The sequence below is a fragment of the Lissotriton vulgaris genome, chromosome 5 (genome assembly GCF_964263255.1).
Source record: "Lissotriton vulgaris chromosome 5, aLisVul1.2, whole genome shotgun sequence".
Classification (NCBI taxonomy): domain Eukaryota; kingdom Metazoa; phylum Chordata; class Amphibia; order Caudata; family Salamandridae; genus Lissotriton; species Lissotriton vulgaris.
The window spans coordinates 1,395,727,837-1,395,751,290 of record NC_141693.1 but is presented as its reverse complement, the minus strand read 5'-3'; the positions used below and the strand labels follow the sequence as shown (position 1 = coordinate 1,395,751,290).

Here is a 23,454-nt window from a genome sequence, read left to right as displayed (position 1 = left end):
TGCGATATGGATGAACTGGTCCGGAAGATTTGCGTATGCTTTTCCCCCAGCACCACTGATTCCGCTGGTGGCACGCAAACTGCGGCAGCAGTCACTCACACTGATCCTAGTTGCTCCCACATGGGCAAGACAGCCATGGTACACAACGTTCCTGGAACTTTCAGTAGTTCCTCATCAAAGGCTGTGCCTCGCACCCCATCTTCTAACTCAGAACCATGGAGAAATCAGACACCCAGATCCCAATCAGATGAACCTAGCGATCTGGCTCCTGAAGTCTTAGAATTTGGATACCTTAACTTGCCTCCAGACTGCATGAACATCATTAAAGAGGCAAGACGACCAACTACGAGAGCGTGCTATGCAGCTAAATGGAAGAGATGTTATTTACTGCAACAATAACCAAATCAAACCTTTAGATGCTTCCATACAGAACATTATATGTTACCTGCTGCATCTTCAAAGATGCAACCTAGCATACTCTTCCATAAGACTACACCTCGCTGCTATAGCAGCATACCTTCAAAACAGGCAACACCCTTCACTGTTTAGAGTACCAGCAATAAAGGATTTTATGGAGGGTTTTAAAAGGATGATCCCTCCAAGACACCCACCTTCCCCAGTCTGGAATCTAAATATAGTACTTACCAGACTTATGGGACCTCTTTTCGAACCTCTACACTCATGGGAACTGCAATTCTTAACGTGGAAGGTGGCATTTTTGATTGCCATTACCTCACTCAGGCGAGTTACAAGCACTAACAATTCAAGAACCCTTCATGCAAGTTCGTGCTAACAGGGTAGTTCTTAGAACAAACCCTAAGTTTGATTAATATGGAAATTGGATATGACTTTTGGCACAATCAATAGAACTGCCAGTATTCTTCCAAAATCCAGTCAGTAGCTGAAAGAGCCCTACACACACTGGATGTAAAGAGAGCTCTGCTTTATTATGTGGACAGAACGAAATCATTTAGGAAAACAAAGCAATTATTTGTTGCTTTTTCACCACAACATAAAGGAAATCCAATATCAAAGTCAGGAATAGCCAGATGGATCGTTAAATGGATTCAAATATGTTATCAAAAGGCTAAATGCACTTTAACTGTCCCCCCAAGAGCACACACTACGCGAAAAATGGGGGCATCCATGGCTTTCCTAGGGAATATTCCTCTTGAAGACATATGTAGAGCACATGGACTACCATACTCACTTTGTATTGTATTGTATGTTGGATTTATATAGCGCTTATCACCCAGGGGTCTCTAAGCGATTGCCTTGGGAACCCGTCCTGGCTTTTCCCTGTGAGATAGCCCCTACAGGGCATCCCCAAGGTGAAAGCCAGGCATCCCGCCGCGGGGGGCCGTTGTGGAGATTAAGCAAGCTTAATGCCCAGAGTTGCAGAGTGTGAACCCATGATTAGGTCAAGCACCGAAGCGAGAATGATCGAGTCCGTGATATTTGAGCTCAAGACCCTGCCGCGTCGGGAATTGAACCCTGGTCCCGGGTCTGACCTCTGCTTCAGGGTCTGCCTGCTCTAACCAGTGAGCCACACTTCTCCACACTTTCACAAAACACTACTGTGTAGACGTGCAAGCAAAGCAGCAAGCTGCAGTAGGCCAGGCTGTCCTCAAAACTCTTTTTCAAACTGCTGCAGCTGGCACAGGTAACAACCGCTAGAGGAGATACTGCTATAGAGTCTATGCACAGATATGAATTCAGCAGCCCACATGCCTCGAACGGAATATGCTACTTACCAGTATGCATCTGTTCTTGGCATGTAGGGCTGCTAACATTCATATCGCCCGAACTCCTCCCCGGCGCCTGTCACAGCTGCACCATTATCTTTTGCATGGCCAGCTCTTACTTTACTATCTCCATCTCTGCTACAATGGCGAAAAACAATCTGAGGATGGAGAAAATGCCCAGGCGCACTGTAGTCCAGGGGAGGAGTCACCTATCTCGTGATACTTCGAAGACTCTTCCAGGACAACAAGGTGCAATCATCCGGACCCAACACTAGGCGGAGATCTATGCACAGATATGAATGTCAGTAGCCCCACATGCCAAGAACAGATGCATACTGGTAAGTAGCATATTCCTTCTATGACTGCATGAGGCTGAAAGCATCAAGTCCTATATTGCTAGCATAAAATGTTGAACACCTTTTGTGTATCCAGATTGGCCACACCTTTATGACCATCAGTTTGCCTGTGTATCCAACAGTGTAAATAGTCGCCTTAGGTTAGCCATAATATTCCTGCTTGTTTGAAGCCCTCCTGGCCTGAATAGGGCAGCTTCTGCATTACTGGGGCCAAATGGGAAGCAGTGCTTTTCAAGAAGTAAACACTGATTAATATCCTTTGTCTTTACTTTCTACAATCATCTGATTTGTGCTACAATACTGTAATTGTGTCTTTCATTGTGTCGCCAATAGACCCTTCAGTAAGAGTTTCCCCCAAATACTTTTCGTGCTTAGGAACCAGAAAGTTAATGCTAAATGTAGAATTCAATATCCAAATAATAAATAGCAGGTGTCTTACCGCTTGCCATTGATTTCAAAATGTGTGTCACTTCCTCTGTCACGGTCAACTCCAGGTTGCTTAACATGTCAAGTTACAATGCAGAACAAGGCATTTTTTCTGACTGAAATCAACACATAGCTAGTTCAGTTCACTGTGTAGTGAAACAAAGTACCCTGAAAAGTAAAGCACAAGCAATTAAGAATTTAGAATTTACTTACCAGAAGTTTTCAGCATAGAAGCTTTGCTCAACTCTCCGGGACCAATGTCCGCTTTCATTCCAGTCAGGATTTAGTTTTCTTCTGCTTATCTACCTACACCTAAATCATGTCAAGTTATAAGGTAAAAACAATTCTGAAAATCAGAATAATAACCCAGTGCTCTCAAAAGCTGGTCTTACAGGCATTCTGTAATGATAAAGCATAGCAATTTATTTATACTCTCCTGTTATAAAATACTGACCACAACAGAAGAGATATATAATTTTCTGTGCACATATAGGGTAATGAACGATACCTCCTACATCCTGCATATTGTTGGTGCACACCACTAAAATCAAGGAAACCCTTCCAAACTTAACATGAGTGCGTCGGGTTTCAACTAGGAACTATCATGTTTAGTATGCGAGCATCCAACACAAGATTGCCATTGCTATTGGGGGGTGTGCGGCCATTGTGACGGGGTGACTGTGTGGTGGATCATTCACTCCCAACCCCCCAACCCCCCTCCCCCCCCCCCGTGCTCAACATCACTCTGTGGTTCAGCATCATTCTTTGCACAAGCAGCCATATCACACCTTTCCCTCCAAGTCTCTAGTCCCACTCCATCCTGACCAATGTGGTGTGCAGTGTGAGACTTCACTCATGCTCTCATTCACTTGCTACTGAGTCCCTGCTGTTTACCCATTCCCGACTAATCTGTCTTTTATACTTTTCTTTTTTAGCTTTTTATAAAGTTGCTTTCCTTGCTTGATTGTAAGTTGGATGTTATGGGCCACAGTTTTGTACATTAACTTGTGGTGTTATAATGGCCCTTTTTCATTTTATGGCATTAGTAGTTGCATCACATCTTTGCTCACATTCTCAAAACCATTGTTCATAATACATGCCAGTTAAATTAAGGAGAGTTGATGGTAGAGGCAGCCTGTAGTCCAGTGTTTGTTCAGTATTTGAAGAACTGCTCTAGTCTGGCAACTATTGGTGAGCAACTTTTTCTTACAAACCTTAACTGACAACAGCTCTAGGATTACCTTTGAGAGCAGTTACCTGTGTGAGTGCTTGTATGTTACCAAATGCAGATAGGAATGTGCACGATTGTGCATTCCCTAACGCGTTACATCACACCACAATAAGGTCACATGATGTGAACAGCCGCAATGGCTAACTTGAATCGGTTAACACACCATTTGACATACAAGGCTTACAGCTATGCCGTATCATATGTATGCAGTTAATATTAGCACTTGTTTACATGGGATAATCAACTGTCTTTCTACACCACTTCAACTGCCATGCATGGAGGAATTATCAAGTAAACAATGTGGTGCATGTTTTCCGCAAACACTACTTCACACTAACTCCCAAGCTCTGGATTTTCAGCAACCTATGCGCATTTTGAATTGCATTTTGGATTATTAAATGAATATTGCAAAAAGACCTAATGTGTGCTTCACTATTTTACCACCAACGCCACCACAACCATCTTTGGCTACATCAGGAAATCTTCCATAAAGTGTCAAGAGAAGAGGGATTATTTTTTGCATTACATTGACTCCATAAAGGATGAGGAGTCGGCTATAGATGGAGAAATGCCTTGTCTCCTTGGGGCCCTACTGTCTCAAAGTAAACTGTACTGAAAAGATACCCAGGTCACCTACTGAAGGTGATTTTTTTCTAAAGGCATTAGATGACTACTATACGCCTTCTGTATTCATGGGCGTTCACTAATTTATTTTCTTCCACAGAAAACAAGGGAGAACAGAACCTATAGATGCATGTGTTGAGAAAATAAAGTTACATACATGTAGATTTTGCCTGTTACATGATGATCTCCTAAGGGACCAAATCATTATGCAGGTTACCAATGAATATATTCTGGGAAAGTTATGGACTTGTGGTGATTCCCCTCTAGCGGTTGTAATTGTAATAGTGAGGAAAGCTAAGATTTAAAAAAAATTTGCTAGAGCAGCATTTAGAATTGTGAAGATCACGCAAAAACGTACTGTGTATGATAAGGAGTAAAAAAAGGAAACTGACCAACTCAGTTAAAAGCAAACCAGGTTGGAAGGATACTGGAAAAAGTGGCATTAAGAGATGTTATAGGTGTGGCAATTTCGAGCATTTAGCTATTACCAAACATTATCTAGCAATAAATCAAGGATGCAGAGCATGTGGAATTAAAGGATGCTTTCAAAAGATTTGTAGCAAAAATAGTAGGGAAAAGAAGGTACATATAATCAGAGTACCCTGGTTTCGACACTGAATCTTGATAATGGAGGCTGGTTTTTAGTAGAGCTGCAGGTAAGACTAGTTCTTCAAGAATAGTGAGCAGTCTTAACAAAACATGAAGAATTAAATCTATCTGTGAATTTAGATTGTGTTCAACACTTGGCTACCTGAATGCGCTTTCCAGTGCTGATCTCAAGAGCTTAAACAGTTTCGAGTTGTTTTCTAAAGCTGCATAGGTTGTGGATCTGTCTAACGGTTAGCCTTAAACTATTCCAGAGTTTGGGGGCAAGAGGCAAAAGAATGCCCTTGCATCTGGCTCTTTTTACTCTGGGAATGAAAAGGAGATTTAGATTAGATCATCGTAACTCTCTGTTGGCATAATATGAGCTAATCAAGTGATGAAAGATACGTATACCTACTTTGTGCCTCGCCTGGTGTGTTATGCAGAGTGCTTTAAAATCAATCCCATTCCATTTTGGCAGCCAGTGAAGTGCAGCAAGCACCTGGGAGACCAATTCAAATTTGGGAATGTCAATAGTATTCAGGCAGCCGCATTCTGTAGAACCTTGAAGTTTGTTAGTAATAGAGAGCAGGCTTCCCAGATAGGTTTCCCTTAGTCAAGGCTGAACAGTATTGAACTTTGAACCACCGTTCTACGGACTATAGCTGATAGCCAAACATGCATCTTCCGAAGAGCTCTCTGAAGGCCATAGCAGCTGAATGCCAGCCTCTATGCTAACGCAACCATGCTAAGTTTACTGTCCAGTGTGACACCCAGACTTTTCACATTTGGCTTCGAGAACGGTCGGTCACCCAGGTAAGAAGGCCAGGTTAGCTGGTCTCAAAGTGGTTTTTGCCGACTGCCAAATCCTCAGTTTTGTCACCGTTTAACTTGAGACATCGGGCAGCATTAAGTCAATGGCCTGTTTTAACATCTCCATGGGGCAGCGATACTGGAATGTCAGGCAGACAATCCTCTTTTAGCCAGGTTTCTGTCTGAAATAAAACTTCTGACTGGTTGTCTTCTAGAAAGATGGAGATCAAGAAGATGATTTGGATGTATTGCACCACCCCCACCATTACAGTCCATTCAGCATCATGCAGTCTAAGGACACATTCAGCAAAGCTAGTCAAGGTTAAATGAAGTCCAAACAAGCTTAACTGGTCATTGGAGGTATTTAAAAATGACATTGAGAATGCACATAAAAATTGCAAATGATAAAGCAAGCAAAAGTGGTACAGTTGAAGAAAAGAGATGTTTTGTGCCCCAAAAGACAGGGAAAGTCCATGTTCGAGGCATATAAGTTACAGATAGTACACTTTTGCATAGATCGCAATCTGGTGTTGTGGTCGGATGCTTGCACCTTGTTGTTGTCTTGGAAGACGCCTTTTGTAGTCACGAGATCGATGACTCCTCCGTTGGATCGGGTTTGGATGTAACTTCTGCTCTCCGGTTCGGCACCATATTCTCCAAACCTTTTTGACGCGCAAATCATCATAAAAACTCAACGGTATTGTTTTCGATCGCGTGATCTTTGACGCGCTCCTCAAATATTCCATTCCGGCATCGACACGGATTGCCAGGCCTATCGACACCGTTCGGGCCTACGGCTCATGGAAAGGACTTCATTTAAAAAAAATACCCCAAGTGTGGAGCTAAATTTCCACACAGTGACCATCACAAGGTTTGTATCCTGTGTCTCTCGCCCGAGCACGACCAGAATAATTGCCAGGCCTGCGCCTACTTTTCATCCAAAAAGGACGATCTGTGATGACACATTATGGTGCACAGGCAGCTCCGATACCGGTGGACATCTTCGATGAGGGCCTCGATATCCCGGAAGAGGATTCTGAGGATCTGGAAATCGTATCTGAAGCAGACGACTCCAACTCAGACCACCCCATCACTCCAGGGCAACGAGTGATAACAACTGCCCCAATCCCACTTCCAAAAAAGAAGGCCCTGGTCAAGACTTCGCCTGCTGGCCCCAGTCACGACCAAAAACAAACTTCTAAAGCATCCCCGTCCCCCTTGAGCCCGGCTCTGAATATAAAGGACAAGCATTCTGGTAGCTCAGGACCGAGCTAACTTCACATCAATGTCCCACAGGTGGCATGTGCACTGAAGCACGGGGGGGCAACCTACTCCTAAAAAGACCTCCACACCGACCACCCTCGTGCTGAAGTAAAAGGCCTCCGATCCAAAACCGAACATTCAGAAGCAAAAAAGATTTCTGCCTCCACACCGAAGCGAAGGACCCAAAACTACCTTCGAACTCTGGAGCAGAATTCCAAACCTCGCTCGAACCCGAAAAAATCGGCGCCGACGGTATCTACCGAAGAGGAAGAACTTTTTCTACCGGATCATATCGATCCGAAACCGAAAACACTCCACATAGACCCTAAAACAGGACATATGTCTACTGTTCCACACAACAAAAGTAAATTGGACACCCCAGGCCTTCCTGCAGTACCTGTAAAGGACTGTGCTACTTCACCTTTACAACCCTCTTCTGTTCTTCCTAATAAGCCTGTCTCTCCTCCACACTCTCCTATACTTCCACCAAACTCACCACTAGCACTGGGTGATGATGATGATTTAGGGGATGAGGGAGACACTGACCCTTTTGAACACCCTGATGATGATACAGATATACCACAGGGCGATTGGGACAATTATGATGACCCAGTAGATCCTCCAGTACTCCCTAATCCTCATGCATACCCAACAAAGCCATCTCCCCCGGATGACAATATTGGTTTTAACCAACTTGTAAATGGGGCGGCTCAGTACCATGGTGTCCCAATACATTTGGAACCCGCAGAGGAGGACTTTCTGCTAGACAACGTTGAACCGTCACTAAAGACTGTACAAACACTGCCAATGTTAAAATGTGTCATTAAACATGCCCCGACATATTCAAGGACCCTGTTAGGACTAGAATTCTGAATCCAAGAATTGACAAAAAATATAAACTCGCTACCAGTTATCCCGCCTACATCAAAGGTCAACTCCTTTTAGATTCCCTAATACTAGAAAACGGGCCAACTCTCAAACCTCCAGTGATGCGCCACCTCTGGACAAGGAGTCTAAATTATTAGATGCTTCTGGCAAACGAGTTGCTGCCAAAGCAGCTAATAACTGGCGGATAGCCAATATACACCATTACTTGCTAGGTATGATAGGGGTCACTATGACCAACTAGAAACCCTATTGCAACATTTACCTGATCAATATAAGACCAAGGCCAATTATTTAATTCAAGATGGTAAATTAATAACTAATGCATCAATCAAATGTGCCCTTGATGCGGCAGACACCGCCTCTAGGGCAGTTAACACTAGCGTGTTATTCGGACGACATGCCTGGTTTCGCACCTCTGATTTCAAAACAGGAGGTACAAACAACTATCCTCAAACAGCCGTTGAATCGGCAACCACTTTTTGGCCCGGCTGTAGACACAGCTCTAGAAAAAATGAAAAAGGACACAGTGACTGCTAAATCCATGGGAGCATTGCAGTCTCCATCCCCACGTGGTTCCTCTTGACGCTCCTTCTATAGGGGAGCATCCAAAAACATCAACGCAGACACTGCTTCCATCAAAAACACCACACAAAAATCCCTCAACTGGGGATATTTTAGAGGTGGATACGGGGGAAATAACAAAGGGAGAGGCCGAGGTAACAACACTCGCACCGCCACCATTAATAAGCAATGACTTCCCTCAACTCCCTCCAGACCATTCCGCTCCCGTCAGAGGGAGACTATCACACTTCCTACCTGTCTGGAATTCCATCACTACAGACAAGTGGGTAAGACAAATTATCCAGGTTGGTTACTGCTTGGAACTTACTGCTACTCCACCCAACATACCACCCAAAAAGCGCGCAATGTCAGAGGAACATCTAACACTCCTCAAACGAGAGGTTCTTTCACTGTTTCAAAAGCATGCAATGGAACCAGTTCCCGTGCAGCATCAGGGAACAAGGGTTTACTCTCTGTTTTTCCTAATCCCCAAAAAAGACGGGACTCTAAGGCCAATACTGGCCCTCAGACCTCTCAATTTGTACATATAATCAGATCATTTTCACATGATCACTCTTCAGCAGGTTCTTTCACTTCCTCAACAAGGCGACTTCCTTGCCACACGAGATCTCAAGAACGCCTACTTCCACATTCCCATACACCCTACTCACAGAAAGTACCTCAGGTTCACAGTAGACGGCCGTCACTATTCGTTCAAGGTCCTTCCATTTGGGGTGACCACAGCACCCAGGGTGTTCACAAACTGCCTTGCAGTAGTAGCAGCACACTTGAGGAGACAGCAAATACATGTATTTCCATTCCTGGACGAATGGCTGATAAAAGCCAACTCATACAACCAGTGTGCTCACATTTATCAAACAATTCAGCTGTTACACGACTTAGGGTTCGCACTGAACTACACCAGGCCACACCTTCAACCCTCCTACATACATCAGTATCTAGGAGCCACAATAGACACTTGCAAACCTCTAGCATAGCCGAATCCATCCAGGATAGCCAGCATGCAAACCCTTATCAACAGGTTTCAGCCCCAATACTCTCTCCAAGCACGAGTGTTTATGCAGCTGATAGGAATGATGGCCTTTTGCATTTTCATTGTACCTCACACAAGACTTCAGATGCGCCCTTTACAAGAATGTTTAGCACATCAGTGGAACCAGGCTCAAGGACAACTTGCAGATCTGGTGTTTGGTGACAGCCGCACACATCGCTCGTTGCAGTGGTGGAACACACAAAACCTTTCCATAGGGCGGCTGTTCCTAGAGCCAGTTCCACAGGTAGTGCTAACACTCATTACTCACCGGCTGGGGAACCCATCTCCTAAACCATACAATTCAGGGAAGGTGGACCACTCACAAAAAGTGCATCACATCAATCATCTAGAACTACTGGCAATATTTCTAGCCTTAAAGTCATTCCAGCTACATCTTCTCGACAAGACTGTCTTAGTCCGGATGGACAATATGACAGCAATGCATTACATACAAAACCAAGGAAGAACACATTCTCTGCAGCTCGCTCACCTAGGGCAAAGTATATGAAGATGGGCCATTCCACAAAACGTATATCTCCTGGCGGAACATCTCCCAGAAGTAAGCAATCGGATAGCAGATCTGTTAAGTCGTCAGACTCAACAAATACATGTATAGGAACTTCATCCACAAGTTCTTCAACCTTTCTTCCAAACCTAGACCTAGATCTGTTCACTGTAAATGCAAAATGCCCAACCTTTACCGCCAGGTTCCCACACCCGTTGTCCAAGGGCAATGCGATATGGATGAACTGGTCAGGCAGATTTGCGTACGCTTTTCCGTCCCTCCCACTGATTGCATTAGTAGTACGCAAGCTGAAACAACAATCTCAAAATGATCCTAGTTGCTCCCACATGGGCACGGCAACCATGGTCCACAACACTACTCGAACTATCACTAGTCCCTCATCAAAAATGACGGCTCTCCCCAAAGCTTCTGATGCAGAACCATGGAGAAATAAGGCACCCAGATCGAGCGCAACTGAATCTAGCGATCTGGCTTCTGAAGTCTTATAGTTTGGTTACCTGAACCTCCCACAGGACCGTATGAATATTAAGGAAGCCAGACGCCCCACTACTAGAGCTTGCTATGCAGCCAAATGGAAAAGATTCGCTATTTATGGCAAAAACAACAAAATTGACCCATTAGATGCCTCAATACAAGACATTATTTGCTACATGTACGAAGGTGCAATCTTGCATACTCCTCAATCAGATTGCATCTGGCTGCATTTGCCGCCTATTTACAAAATAGACAATTGTCATTGTTTCGAGTACCTGCTATCAAAACCTTCATGGGAGGCCTTAAAAGGATAATTCCACCCAGACTCCCACCATCTCCAGTGTGGAACCTAAACATTGTTCTTACTAGACTCATGGGTCCCCATTTGAGCCTTTACACAAATGCAAATTACATTTCCTTACATGGAAAGTAGCATTCCTTGTCGCAATCACCTTTCTTAGGAGAGTAAGTGAGATCCCGGCTTTAACCATACAAGAACCAGTTTTACAAATACAGCCAAACAAAGTGGTTCTTAGAACAAATCCAACATTTATTCCAAAGGTAAATTTCTGCTTTCCATCTTAATCAATCAATAGAGTTACCAGTGTTTTCTAAAACCCTGATTCAGTAGCAGAAAGAGTCTTCACACGCTTGACGTCAAGAGCTTTACTTTATTACATAGACCGGACTAAACCCTTTAGAAAAACAAAGCAACTGTTTGTAGCTTTCTCTCCACCTAATGTTTTTAAAAATAAAATCTTTTATTACATTTTTTGCATTTTTGTCTGTTACATGCTTACATGATGTCACAGTAATTACAAATGTAGGAAAGAACATGTCAACAATTCAACTGAACATTCATGTAGCACTGGATTGTAGTGAACAGCTTAGTCTCTGTTTCTGGCGTTTCAGTTGCCATAACATCAACTATAGAGTTGAGATCATAGATTTGCATAACTATTAGTTGTTGTTCATTTCGTATTCCATTTACAGATCAGCACTTATAGGTATGTGTACAGCCAATTACAGATTATGGTATACGTTTTGAGTGTTAGCGAATATCAGAAAAGAGTAAAACAAACTTTAATGAAAAGAAAAATCAACATCCCCCTCCACCTCTCTATGTACGTACTCTTGTTGAGCTGTTCTGTTAACACCCGCTCCCTATATACCCTGCTGTGACGTGGTGTTCAGTGTGGATCACGAAAGGTATTTATTGACTAATGTGTGAATATTCACAAGAACTACGCCTGCGTTCGGCTACAACCCTTGCGTCTCTTGGTTTGCGGGGTCCCCCGAGTCCTCGCTAGTGTGCTGCTGTAGTTCGGCTAAGCATGTGTTCCATTGTGCAGCTATGGTTTGTCTTAAACCCAAAGTTTCCTCTCGCCTGATAGCAATACCCTCTGCTTTAGCCCATTCAAGAATGGAATGCCACCATGCCTACGCATGTAGTGGATCTGCTGCCTTCCATCTTTTTGTGAGTAGTCTCTTAGCTACTACTATTCCCAGGTCTAGAAACCTGGAAGTCACTTTGGTGGCTGCTGTTCTCTGTAACTTGTGTAGTAGGTATACTGGCCAGGTGAAGGGTAGCTCGTGCCCTGTGCAGGTGTGCAGTTGGTAGGCCACTGTGCACCAATATGCGCCAATATGGGGGCAGCTCCACAGCATGTGTATTATGTCGGCGCCCACCTCTGTGCACCTGGGGCACACCGCATATATTCTATTAAGTATCTGTTGATCGCTTTCTCTCCATCTCATAAAGGCAACCCCATCTCCAAAGCTGGAATTGCCAGGTGGATAGTGGAATGTATTCAAATATTCTATCAATAAGCAAAACGCACTTTAACGATTACCCCTAGAGCGCATTCAACAGGCAAACTAGGGGCTTCCATGACCTTCTTAGGGAACATTCCCCTAAAAGACATTTGTAAGGCAGCAACTTGGTCTACTACACACACACCTTCACCAAACACTATTGTGTTGACGTGCAGGCCAAGCAACAAGCTTCTGTGGGCCAAGTTGTTCTTAAGACACTTTTTCAAACTACTGCAACAAATGCAGGTGACCACCGCTAAGGGAGATACTGCTGTACAGTCTATGCAAAAGTGTACTATCTACAGCTCGTATGCCTTTAACGGAAAATGCTACTTACCAGTATGCATCTGTTCTTGGCATGTAGAGCTGCATAGCAGTACACGCCCACTCGCCTTCCCGGGACCTGTATCTGTTTCAGTTTTATCTTAATTAGATACACTTACATGAACATCTATTCTATTTCTTACAAACTCCATAATTTCCCTTCATGGCGGAAAACAATCTGAAGATGGAGTCGATGCCCATGCGTACTATTGTCCAAGGGAGGAGTCCCCTATCTCGTTACTACAAAACATTTCTTCCAAGACTTGTTCTGTGCAGCTTGAAAAGCATGTAAAATTTGAAAATGGTGTACTAGAATTCTGAACTAAAATTAGTATCCTTAGAGTAAGTGGCGCTCTGTTGTGCTAAGAAATCTCAAATTTGGTTAGACACATTACTGGAAATTGATGATTAATTTTCTTTCAATATTGTGCTCTTTCATTTGCTTTATTTAGGTGGTGTTTTAATTCTCTACATTATATGTAAAATGTAATTAGACTTTAAAAATCCCCTAGATTTGTATGAGATTTTGGCATGAGCAATCTTTTCTGGAGCTTTCATGGTTTCAACAAATATTCCATGTGTGCTGGGTATTTCCACCATCCTTCTCAGTATACTAGTCGGGTCACTGAGAAGCTCCAACCGTAATAAAATGAACATATCGGTTAGGGAAGCTGCCTGAATAAAATAATGGGCAATGCCCATGTTTATGACTGTTTAGAATTATCTGTGGATTTGTCTGCCACACACCATGCCAAAGAGGCATATCCTTGATATCTTCCACTGCAGCTTAACCTTAACCAATTAAGATATTCAGTCTCAACCTGGCCTGCTCAGTGTTAGCACATTTATTATGAAGCACTATACACAAGTCCTGCAATATGTGAATTCATGCGTCTGTATTATTTTCAGAAGTGTGGAGTATGTAATCCTATGAATGTCTCGGCTACTGTGTTTTTCTGTTTTGGCTATTAAGTCCCATTGATCTTTTATCCAGGTTTTGGAACGCATTCCTACATCCCATATCCTTGCATGTGCACCCTCAAACAGTGCAGCTGACCTGCTGTGTGAGCGCCTTTTGAAACACAGAGACAAGAGGGAATTGTACAGGATAAATGCGAGCAGCAGAGACTACCGCCTTATCCCAGAGGTGATTAAGGTATGCAACTGAAAATAGTTTTTTTTATTCTAAGACACTTAAAGTGCTCCATTGTTTTCTTTGAAGCTGTGTAGATCGGAAATCCATAACCAGCAGGAGGCAGACAATTGTGCTAAAATAACTTTTCTCCCTTACAAAAGTACGTCAAGATACACAGAAGTCAGTGGGAAACTTCATCTCAGTTCCTGTATGTGAACCTCTGTACAGAATTGAGTGAGCAAATCTGTTTCAGATAGAAATGGGTAAATTTTTTGCCTCTCCGTATCCCAAACTGAATTCTTCTCTAGGTACTCTTAATTTAGGGAGGTCAGGGAATTGATGCAAAGGGAGATGCTATTTTATAATTTTATGTTCGAGGCATGTGGGCTGCTGAATTCATATCTGTGCATAGATCGCCGCCTAGTGTTGGGTCCGGATGATTGTTGTCCTGGAAGAGTCTTCCAAGTTTCATGAGATAGGTGGCTCCTCCCCCGGACTACAGTGCGCATGGGCATCCTCTCCATCCTCAGATTGTTTTTTTCCGCCATTGGGTTCGGATGTCTTTTTCTTACTCAAGTTCAGAAACTTTTCTAAAGGCCTTCGGGGTCGTCTGTATTGTTATTTCGATCGGTGCCGAGTACTTTGTTCCAGTTCTTTTCCAGCAGGACGTCTAAGAGAGCCGCCTGGCCTTTTCGACTCCAAAGGCCCGATCATCAATGGAACGGAGCCCGTTCAGACGATGCCCCCTTTGCAATTCAAAGTACCCACACATCAATGTACACCCGGTGTGCAACAAGTGCCTATCTACGGAGCACAATGAGGCCAACTGTCTAGCTTGTGCTCAGTTCAGGTCGAAGAAGACACTTCGATGCGCGGCGAGGCAAACGATGACGAAACCAGCGCCCGACCCGGTGAATATCTTCGGTGAAGAAGAGGAAGAGGTCGTCGAGACTGAGGATCCAGAACAGCAGTCGGATCCCCGTTCGGAGCATGATTCCAACTATTATGAAGACGATGAAAAAAACGTTGAGGATGAAAACGTCGTCTAGGTAAGGGACGACTCATCAGCCATCGGAGCCGTCGATGACGACTCGAGCGATGAACCAGGCCCAATTGTGAGTACGGGGCCGGAAACAGACACTGAAAGATTTCCAAGGGCTCAGGTCAAGGCATCGCCGGAAGGCCTCAGCCAAGATCATGTTGAACATTCTATAGCCCCGCGTCCCGGCCCGGCTAAGAATATATCACACGAGCCATCGGTTGAACATTACCAGTCACTGCTTAAATCGAAACCGAAAGCCATGGAGTTGAAAACAAACGAAAACTGCTGTAGACAGTCTTCGGATCGAAGGGTTCGAATCCGTCGGATTCAACAAAATAGAAAGGTGTCGACGACCCTGCGGGGTCACAAACAAAGGGTGTCGAACCGAAGATCGGTGTGCTAAAGTCCATCATTAAAGTCAAGCACGTCGAACCGACAAGGTCAACGTCTACGGACAGCGACACAAATAGAGGACTTGAGTCTCGGAAGGTTCTCGATCCGAAGCAACGAGTCGACAGGCCACCGCTCGTCATAGGCCTCGAGCCGAGAGCCAAAGTCCAAGAGCGGCTCGAAGGAGCACGTCGAGTCGAGGCAGAAGAGCGCGCCTCCAACGCAACAGGCGCCTATGTCGACGCAAGGCCAAAAACATATTGGCGAAAAGACAAAATCGGTCGGACCAGTAACGACGCCGGCCACGAAGAAGGTCAGTCTGTCTACAAAGCATATGCCACCGATAAAATACGGGCTGCCCCCGACTGCACGGCCTAAAGCGTTCGATCCGAATCCTGGGATCGAAACGTCCAAGAAGGTGTCCATGGGGAAAACGAGTCATTCTTTAGAAGACGACATTATGTACCAAGAGCCCTCCTATGATGAGCAGTCAAAGCTACATATCGACGCCGACTATGGCAGGCTTACTATTTATCAGAGGAAGATCAGGTCAGAAAATCCTCTTGAATCATATAAAATTCCACTCAAAAAGAAAAGGGATTCTTTCACATCACCTGTCCTTTTTGAGACTGTAAGGTACCATGGCCAGGACACTTCTGCATACTCACCCACACGCACTAATAAGGATATGGAGTATGACTACAATGAACAATTTAGTTACCCTGTGGACACGGATCAGGATGACCAGACCCAAGCCTGGGCAGACCCTGTTGACCAGTTGGAGTCACAAACTATTCCTGACACTCCTTCTTATCCTGTCAAGACTTCACCCACAGAGGATACAGCTGCATTTAACGCATTAATTGAAAGGGCAGCACACAATCATAATGTAGAAATGCATGCTGACCCAATTGAAGAGGACTTCCTGTTTGACACTTTCTCCACTTCCGAGAAATCAGTCAAGACATTGCCAATGTTGAAAGGTGTCCTTAAACACGCAGGAGATATTTTCAAGGAAACCACAAGAGCAAGGGTTGCCAACCCCAGAATCAAAAAAAAATACAGACCAGCACCTGTGGACCCTACATATATTAAGGGACAGCTGCCATTAGACTCTTTGGTGGTATCAAATGCTCGTAAGCGTGCCAACTCACAAACCACTGGTGATGCTCCTCCTCCAAACAAGGAGTCTAAGATATTAGAAGCTTCTGGAAAAAGGGTGGCTGCTCAAGTGTTAATATAGGGAGGATTTCTAATACACAAGCCCTATTAGCCAGATACGATAGGGCTCATTATGACACACTAGAGCAACTGCTACAACACTTGCCTGATGTCTACAAGGAGGGAGCAGAAACACTGATACAAGAGGGAAAACTCATATCCAACGCATCCATCAAATGTGTGTTAGACGCAGCAGACACCGCAGCCAGGACCATCAATACAAGGGTCATGCTTAGGAGACATGCGTGGTTACGCATCTCTAGGTTCAAACCTGAGATTCAAACCACATTATTAAATCAACCCGTGAACCCTAATTATTTATTTGGTCCTGATGTGGACACAATCTTAGAAAAGATTAAAAAGGACACGAAACAGCCAAATCTATGGGTGCCTTGCAGTCCCAATAATTCAGAGGAGGCTCCTTTCGTCGCTCCGGTAACAGAGGAGCTACACGAGGCCAGGCATCTCAGCAGACTCCATACAATAAAGGGAGCACGCAAACCACCTACAATAAAAACAATAGAGGTGGATACCGTGGCAACAGCAACAAAGGCTAGAGCTAACCTCCACCCCACCCAACATACCCCCAAGACACCGTCCTATGTCCGCAGAGCACATGCTCTTATTGCAGCAAGAGGTCATCAGCATGCTGCAAAAAGGGGCCATAGAACTCGTACCTATAGAACAGGGTACAGGGGTATACTTGCTGTACTTCTTAATTCCCAAAAAAGACGGATCTCTCAGGCCGATACTGGACCTCAGGCCCCTAAACCAATAAATCTTGTCAGAACATTTTCACATGCTCACATTACAGCAGGTTCTACCATTACTCAGTCAGGGAGATTTCCTCGCAACACTAGACCTAAAGGACGCATATTTCCACATACCAATACATCCGGCACACAGGAAATATCTCAGGTTTACCCTACAAAATCAGCACTACCAGTTCAAGGTCCTGCCTTTCGGGGTGACAACAGCACCCAGGGTGTTTACCAAGTGCCTGGAGACAGTAGCTGCACACCTACGGAGACAGCATATTCACGTCTACCCATATGTATACGACTGGCTTATCCAAGCAAAGTCAGCCCAGCAATGTGCCAGCCACATGTCCCGCACTATTCACATCCTACACAGCCTCTTATTCTCATTAAACTACCCAAAGTCTCATCTTCAACCCGCCCACGTACAACAGTACCTGGGAGCGACAATAGACACTCTGGCAGCAAAGGCACAGCCAAATTCAGCAAGAATCAACAGCATTCAATTACTGATTCAAAAATTCAGACCTCAACACTGGCTCCCAGCACGGGTGTTTATGCAGTTGATAGGCATGATGGCCTCCTGCATCTTCATAGTCCCTCATGCAAGACTACACATGCGTCCGCTTCAGGAGTGCTTAGCACGGCAGTGGAACTAGGCTCAAGGACAATTGAAAGACCTAGTGTTGGTGACCGGTCGTGCATACAGCTCTCTGCATTGGTGGAACCCACAAAACCTTTGCAAGGGACGACTGTTCCAAGAGCCTGTTCCACAAATAGTGCTTACGACGGACGCATCTCTCCTGGGATGGGGAGCGCATGTCCTCCATTACACAGTGCAGGGACTATGGACAACACAGCAAAAGAAGATGCACATTAACCTGCTGGAACTGATGGCAATCTTAATGGCAATGAAGGAGTTCAAAGTACATTTGTGCAACAAAGTCGTGTTGATCCGGACGGACAACATGACTGCCATGCACTACATACGAAAGCAGGGAGGGACACACTCTGCAGATGTCACATCTAGCGTAAAGCATGTGGAAGTGGGCCATTCAGAGAAACATATTCCTCATGGCGGAACACCTCCTAGGCAGGGACAATCAGATGGCGGATCTGCTCAGCAGACACAGCCACCAGATGCACGAGTGGGAGATACATCCCTCAGTGCTGCAACCGTGCTTCCAGCAGTGGGGTCTCCCAGATATAGACCTGTTCGCCATCAGGGAAAACGCAAAATGCAAAAGCTTCACCGCCAGGTTTCCACATCCGCAGTCTCAGGGCAATACGATATGGATGAACTGGTCAGGCAGGTTTGCATACGCTTTTCCCCCAGCCCTGCTCATACCACTAGTGGCACGCAAACTGCGACAACACTCAATGACACTTATCCTAGTTGCTCCAACATGGGAGAGGCAACCATGGTACACCACGTTCCTAGAACTTTCCGTAGTGCCTCATCAAAGGCTGCGACTAACACCCAGTCTTTTTTGTTAAAGATATTTTTACAATTGATATTTTATATTGAAAGTACAAGAAGGAAGAGGAAAGGAAGTAAGAGAAAGATAGAAACACTAAAAGTGCACCAAGAGCCCTCGCAGGAGCTCACTCTGCTTGGCCAAGGAGCGGTAATATTGCTAAAGATTGTACAACGCGGCCACCCTAGCCAGGATGACTCTCAAAGTTCGCCAGCCAACAACATTGTCCCCAACAGGAAGTCCTTAGAAGGGCTTCGGTTCACAGTGGCACCAGTCAGAAGCCATCCAAGCCAGGGGCTCATTCGATCAGTCTAATTTGTCTAATTTCGTCCCAGGTGCTCTTCCCTCAAACTCATGTATCTAGGGCGAGGCGAGATAGCCGTGGTAAGTAGAAGGCCATAGAGGAATGAGATCACCCCCCTCATGGACGTTGCGCGGGTGATGAAGGATTCGAAGTCTGTGGGAGGCCTTGTCGCTGCATCTCGCACCTCCGGTGACAATGCCCAGTGTAGCATTTGGGCGTGCCGGTAACGCTCGGACGGTAACACCGCATAGTCACGCATGCAATTATGGAAGGTGAGCGGCTCATAACCATGAAACAAGTGTGTGAGCGCGTGGCAACCCCCCTTTCTCCACCCGTCAAAGGGGCCCTCCACGAGAGCCGGTGGAAGGGCCGGGTTAAAATGGATAGGGGTGAAGGGGGACGGGAAGGAGGTCCACCTCATCGCCAGAAACCGAGTCCCAGTCCCTCAGGGTGGTACTCGTAGGGGTGCTAATATAGGCGTTACGAGGGCGATCCCCCTTCACCTTCCAGACCAGGTCCCATATCGATCTCCCCGCCACACTCCTGTCCATATGCAACCAGTGCTTCTCCGATTCCATCTGGGTCCACTCGACCAGCACTCGGAGTTGCGCCGCCTTATAATAGAGGTTAATTTCTGGGAGGCCGACCCCACCCTTCTTCAAAGGCCGTCGCAGCATGAGAAAGGAAAGTCTAGCGCGGCCCCCTTGCCAAATATAGCGCAGGTTCATGGTCTTAACACGCCTGAAAAAGCCCCCGTCGAAAGCAATAGGGAGTGCTTGAAACAGGTACAGGAGCTTGGGGAGCATCGTCATTTTGACAGCATGGACGCGGCCCAGCCAAGAAATGAACATGGGCTTCCACCGATTAAGCTCGGTCTGTATCTGGGCCAGGAGGGGTGGAAAGTTGGCCGCATACAAGGTGGTAACAGATGAGGTCAGCCGGACCCCAAGGTACTGTATAGAGGAGCTGGCCCACGACAGGGGCGTGAGCGGCCGGATGCGATCCACCTCAGCAGATGGTAGCGTGAGGTTAAGGATGTATGACTTGCCGGGGTTAACCCGGAAACCCGCCACTGCTTCAAACTGAGAGAGTACTTCCTGCACCCGTGGAAGGGAGCTTCCTGGGTCCGCTAGTGACAATAGAATGTCATCAGCAAAAAGGGAAATTTTATGTTGCTCTCCCGAAAAGGGGAGACCAACAATGTCCGGGTCCTCCCGCACCCTAAGGGCTAGAGGTTCAATGCTGAGCGCAAAGAGTAGGGGGGATAGGGGACAGCCCAGCCGCGTACCCCAGGAGTGTGCAAGGAAGGGTGAAACATGGCCATTAACCATGACCCTCGATCGAGGACTATGGTAGTTGGCCCGAAGCATATCTATGAATTTGGGGGAAAAACCAAAGGCCTCCAGCGTACCAAAGAGAAAGTTCCAGTCCACCCAATCGAACGCCTTTTCAGCGTCAAGGCCCACCAAGACCGCCGGGATCTTGAAGCGATTAGTCTTCTCGATCAGATGAATCAGCCTCCTGGTGTTATCATGGGTCTGGCGACCTTTTATGAATCCCGATTGGTCGGGATGGATAAGAGCAGGCATAAGGTCCTGGAGCCGTGCAGCCAAGATAGAGGAGTATAATTTAGCATCTACATTCAGTAGAGCTATGGGCCGGTATGACTCACACTTCGAGGGGTCCTTCCCGGCTTTGGGGATAATCGTAATCATCGCTTCTGCCATAGTGCCCGTAGTCTGGCCCACCTCCCTCATGCCATTAAAAAGTGTCACCAGAAAGTCCCCCAGTTCAGAGGCAAAGGTCTGATAGAAGAGTGCTGTGAAGCCGTCTGGGCCAGGCGCCTTAAGCGGTTTAAGGGACTTGATTGCGGTCAACACCTCCTCCCTAGTAAAGGGGGCTTCCAGAAGGTCGTTCCATTCCTTGGAAACCTGCGGAAGTGGATGAGCCCCCAGGTATTCCAACTGATTTTTCCGGCTCCAGGTTATCCGCCGAGTACAGGGCGGCATAGAATTTGCCGAAAAGCTCCGCCTTGGCCGCGTCTTTATGCTCCAAGGCGCCCGAGGGCGCCTGGATGTCGCCTACATATTCCCTCTCACGCTTATCGCGAAGCTGTCGAGCCAGCTGTTTCCCCACTTTGTTGCCTTGTGTGTAAGAAAGACGCTGTAAGCGCAGGAGGGTATACTCCGCCCGATTATTATAGTGGGCCCTGAGTTTACCCCGCACTGCTGCAAGTGGACGGAGCGTCCTTCGAGAAGGATTCTGCTTGTGCGCAGTTTCAAGTGTCGCCAGCTCCGCCTCCAACGCCTCCCTTTCCTCGCGCCTAAGTTTGTTCAGGGCGGAGTTCAACGCGATGCACGTGCCCCGTGTCGTCGCCTTAAAGGCGTCCCATTGGGTGAAAACCGAGGTGTCCCCTTCTTTGTTAAACTCAAAGAATTCACCAATGGCCGCCCTGAGTTTCTTGCACGACTCCTGATCACGTGTAAGGGAGATAGGGAAATACCATTTGCGGTGGGGGGACGTACCCGGGGCCCAAGTCAGGCATACTGCCAAAAGACTATGATCTGATACAGAGAGCGGAAATATCCTACTTTCCCGCAAGTCCCCCTGTAACGACTGATTCAGAAAGATGTGGTCAAGACGCGAATACGTGTGGTGAACATGGGAAAAGAACGTGTAGTGCCTAGCGTGGGGGTGGAGGGAGCGCCAGCTATCAATGAGACCCAGACTGTCTATAGCATCACGCAACTCAGGGGAGAAGAGGCCTGCCTCTGTCCTCTGTTGGTGCGAGCAATCAAGGCCTTTGTCCCAAACTAAATTGAAATCCCCCATTACTATCAATGCACCCTCCCCGAAATCCCCCACCTCCCTCATGAAAGCCTCAAGGAACCCATTTTGGCCCGTGTTCGGCGCATAGAGAAGCACCCACGTGCAGAGCTTGCCAAGGAGCATCCCCTTCACCATCAGCCATCTACGTCGCTTCGCACCCCCATGGGTTGAAATTGAAGTGTAGAGCGGAACAGGAGTGCCACCCCCCGGTGCTTAGTAGTGGCTGAGGATTTGTAAATTAGTGGGTATTGCCTATTCTTAAGCCTGGTTTCGTCCCTACAGGCCAAATGAGTTTCTTGCAGTCCCACCACATCCAGATGATGATCTATAATGTATTTCCACACCTTCTGACGCTTTTGAGGGGAATTAAGGCCTTTAACATTCCATGAACCTATCGTAACAGGCATCATTTAGACGTTACCCTCCCCCACCCCGCTCCACATAGTGCCCCCCGAAGTGCCATAAACAAACCGACCACACCTGCAATCATACCAGGACCACTGCTACCACCACTGAGCCCGTTCCAAAGCAATCCTCCCCCAGTCCAAAGGAGCCCAAAAGCAACATACAGAGAAAACAATTCCAGAACCAGAAAGAGAACAAAGAAAGCTGGACATGACCATAAGGGTCGGGGGTAGAAGACCCGGGTAATGCCCCCCTCGAGTTCAGGGTCGGGGTAACCCTCCAATGGAGCACAGTCCCTCAAAATACCTGAGGTGGTAGAGCCTCCCCGGCCCCACGGGCCGCTGTTTGGGGAGCCTAGGCTGCCGAAGAGCTGTCCATCCGGCCCGAATCAGTCACCAAGGCCACCAAAGCCAGAACCTCTCCCCTCTCACTTTGGCTCGCCGAAGGAGTCGGCCCTCCGCCATACCATACTGGCCCACTCTCTGCCAAGCCGGGGAGCGGGAACGGCGTTGTCTTCTTGGGGAGGCGCTGGCACCAGCCGACGCGGCCCCCTCCTCCATGCCCAGAAGTTCCCTGGCAGCCGCCAGAGATCTCACCTGCACCAGCCTGTTCTGCCACCTAAAGATGAGCCGAAAGGGGTGGCCCCAGGAGTAGGACACCCCGTAGTCCCACAGGAAAGCCGTGACCGGGCGGAAGTCCCGCCGCTTCTGCAATGTGGAGGCCGCTAAGTCTTGAAAGAGCTGGGAGCTGTGTCCCCGAAATTGTAGGTTGTTGGTATCCCTGGCTTTTCGTAGGATCTTCTTTTAATTGAAAGTCGTGGACACAGACTAAAATGTCCGGCGGTGGCGAGCGCGCGCCACGTGGCAGCCCAACTCGATGCACTCTGTCCATGCGGATCTCCGAGAGGTCCGCCTCTGCCAGAACCTGCAGGAACAGTGCCTCCACGTATTTCCGCAAGTTTTCACCTTCCCCTTCCCAGGGTACAACTCGGATTCGAATGTTATTGCGGGGGGACCGGTTTTCCAAATCTTCGCAGTGGGTCTGAAGGTCTAAATTTTGCTCTCGAAGCCTGAGCATGTCCTGCTGTAACTGGTGGACGTCACCAGTGAGGCCTAGATCGTGCTCCTCCAGGGTCGCCACCCGTTCTCCGATACATCCACATCTCTGCGGACCTCGCGCAGATCGGAGGCCAGCTGCGACTTCAGCT

General features: G+C 46.7%; 1 protein-coding gene across 1 annotated transcript in view; it reads left to right on the top strand.

Moving 5' to 3' along the window:
- The window catches only part of MOV10 (Mov10 RNA helicase), a 360,143-nt gene that overhangs the window by 196,807 nt on the left and 139,882 nt on the right, over positions 1 to 23,454 (top strand). The window contains exon 11 of the mRNA XM_086923342.1: positions 13,680 to 13,841. Coding sequence (XP_086779468.1) covers positions 13,680 to 13,841 — 162 coding nt within the window. The remainder of the gene's footprint in view (positions 1 to 13,679; positions 13,842 to 23,454) is intronic.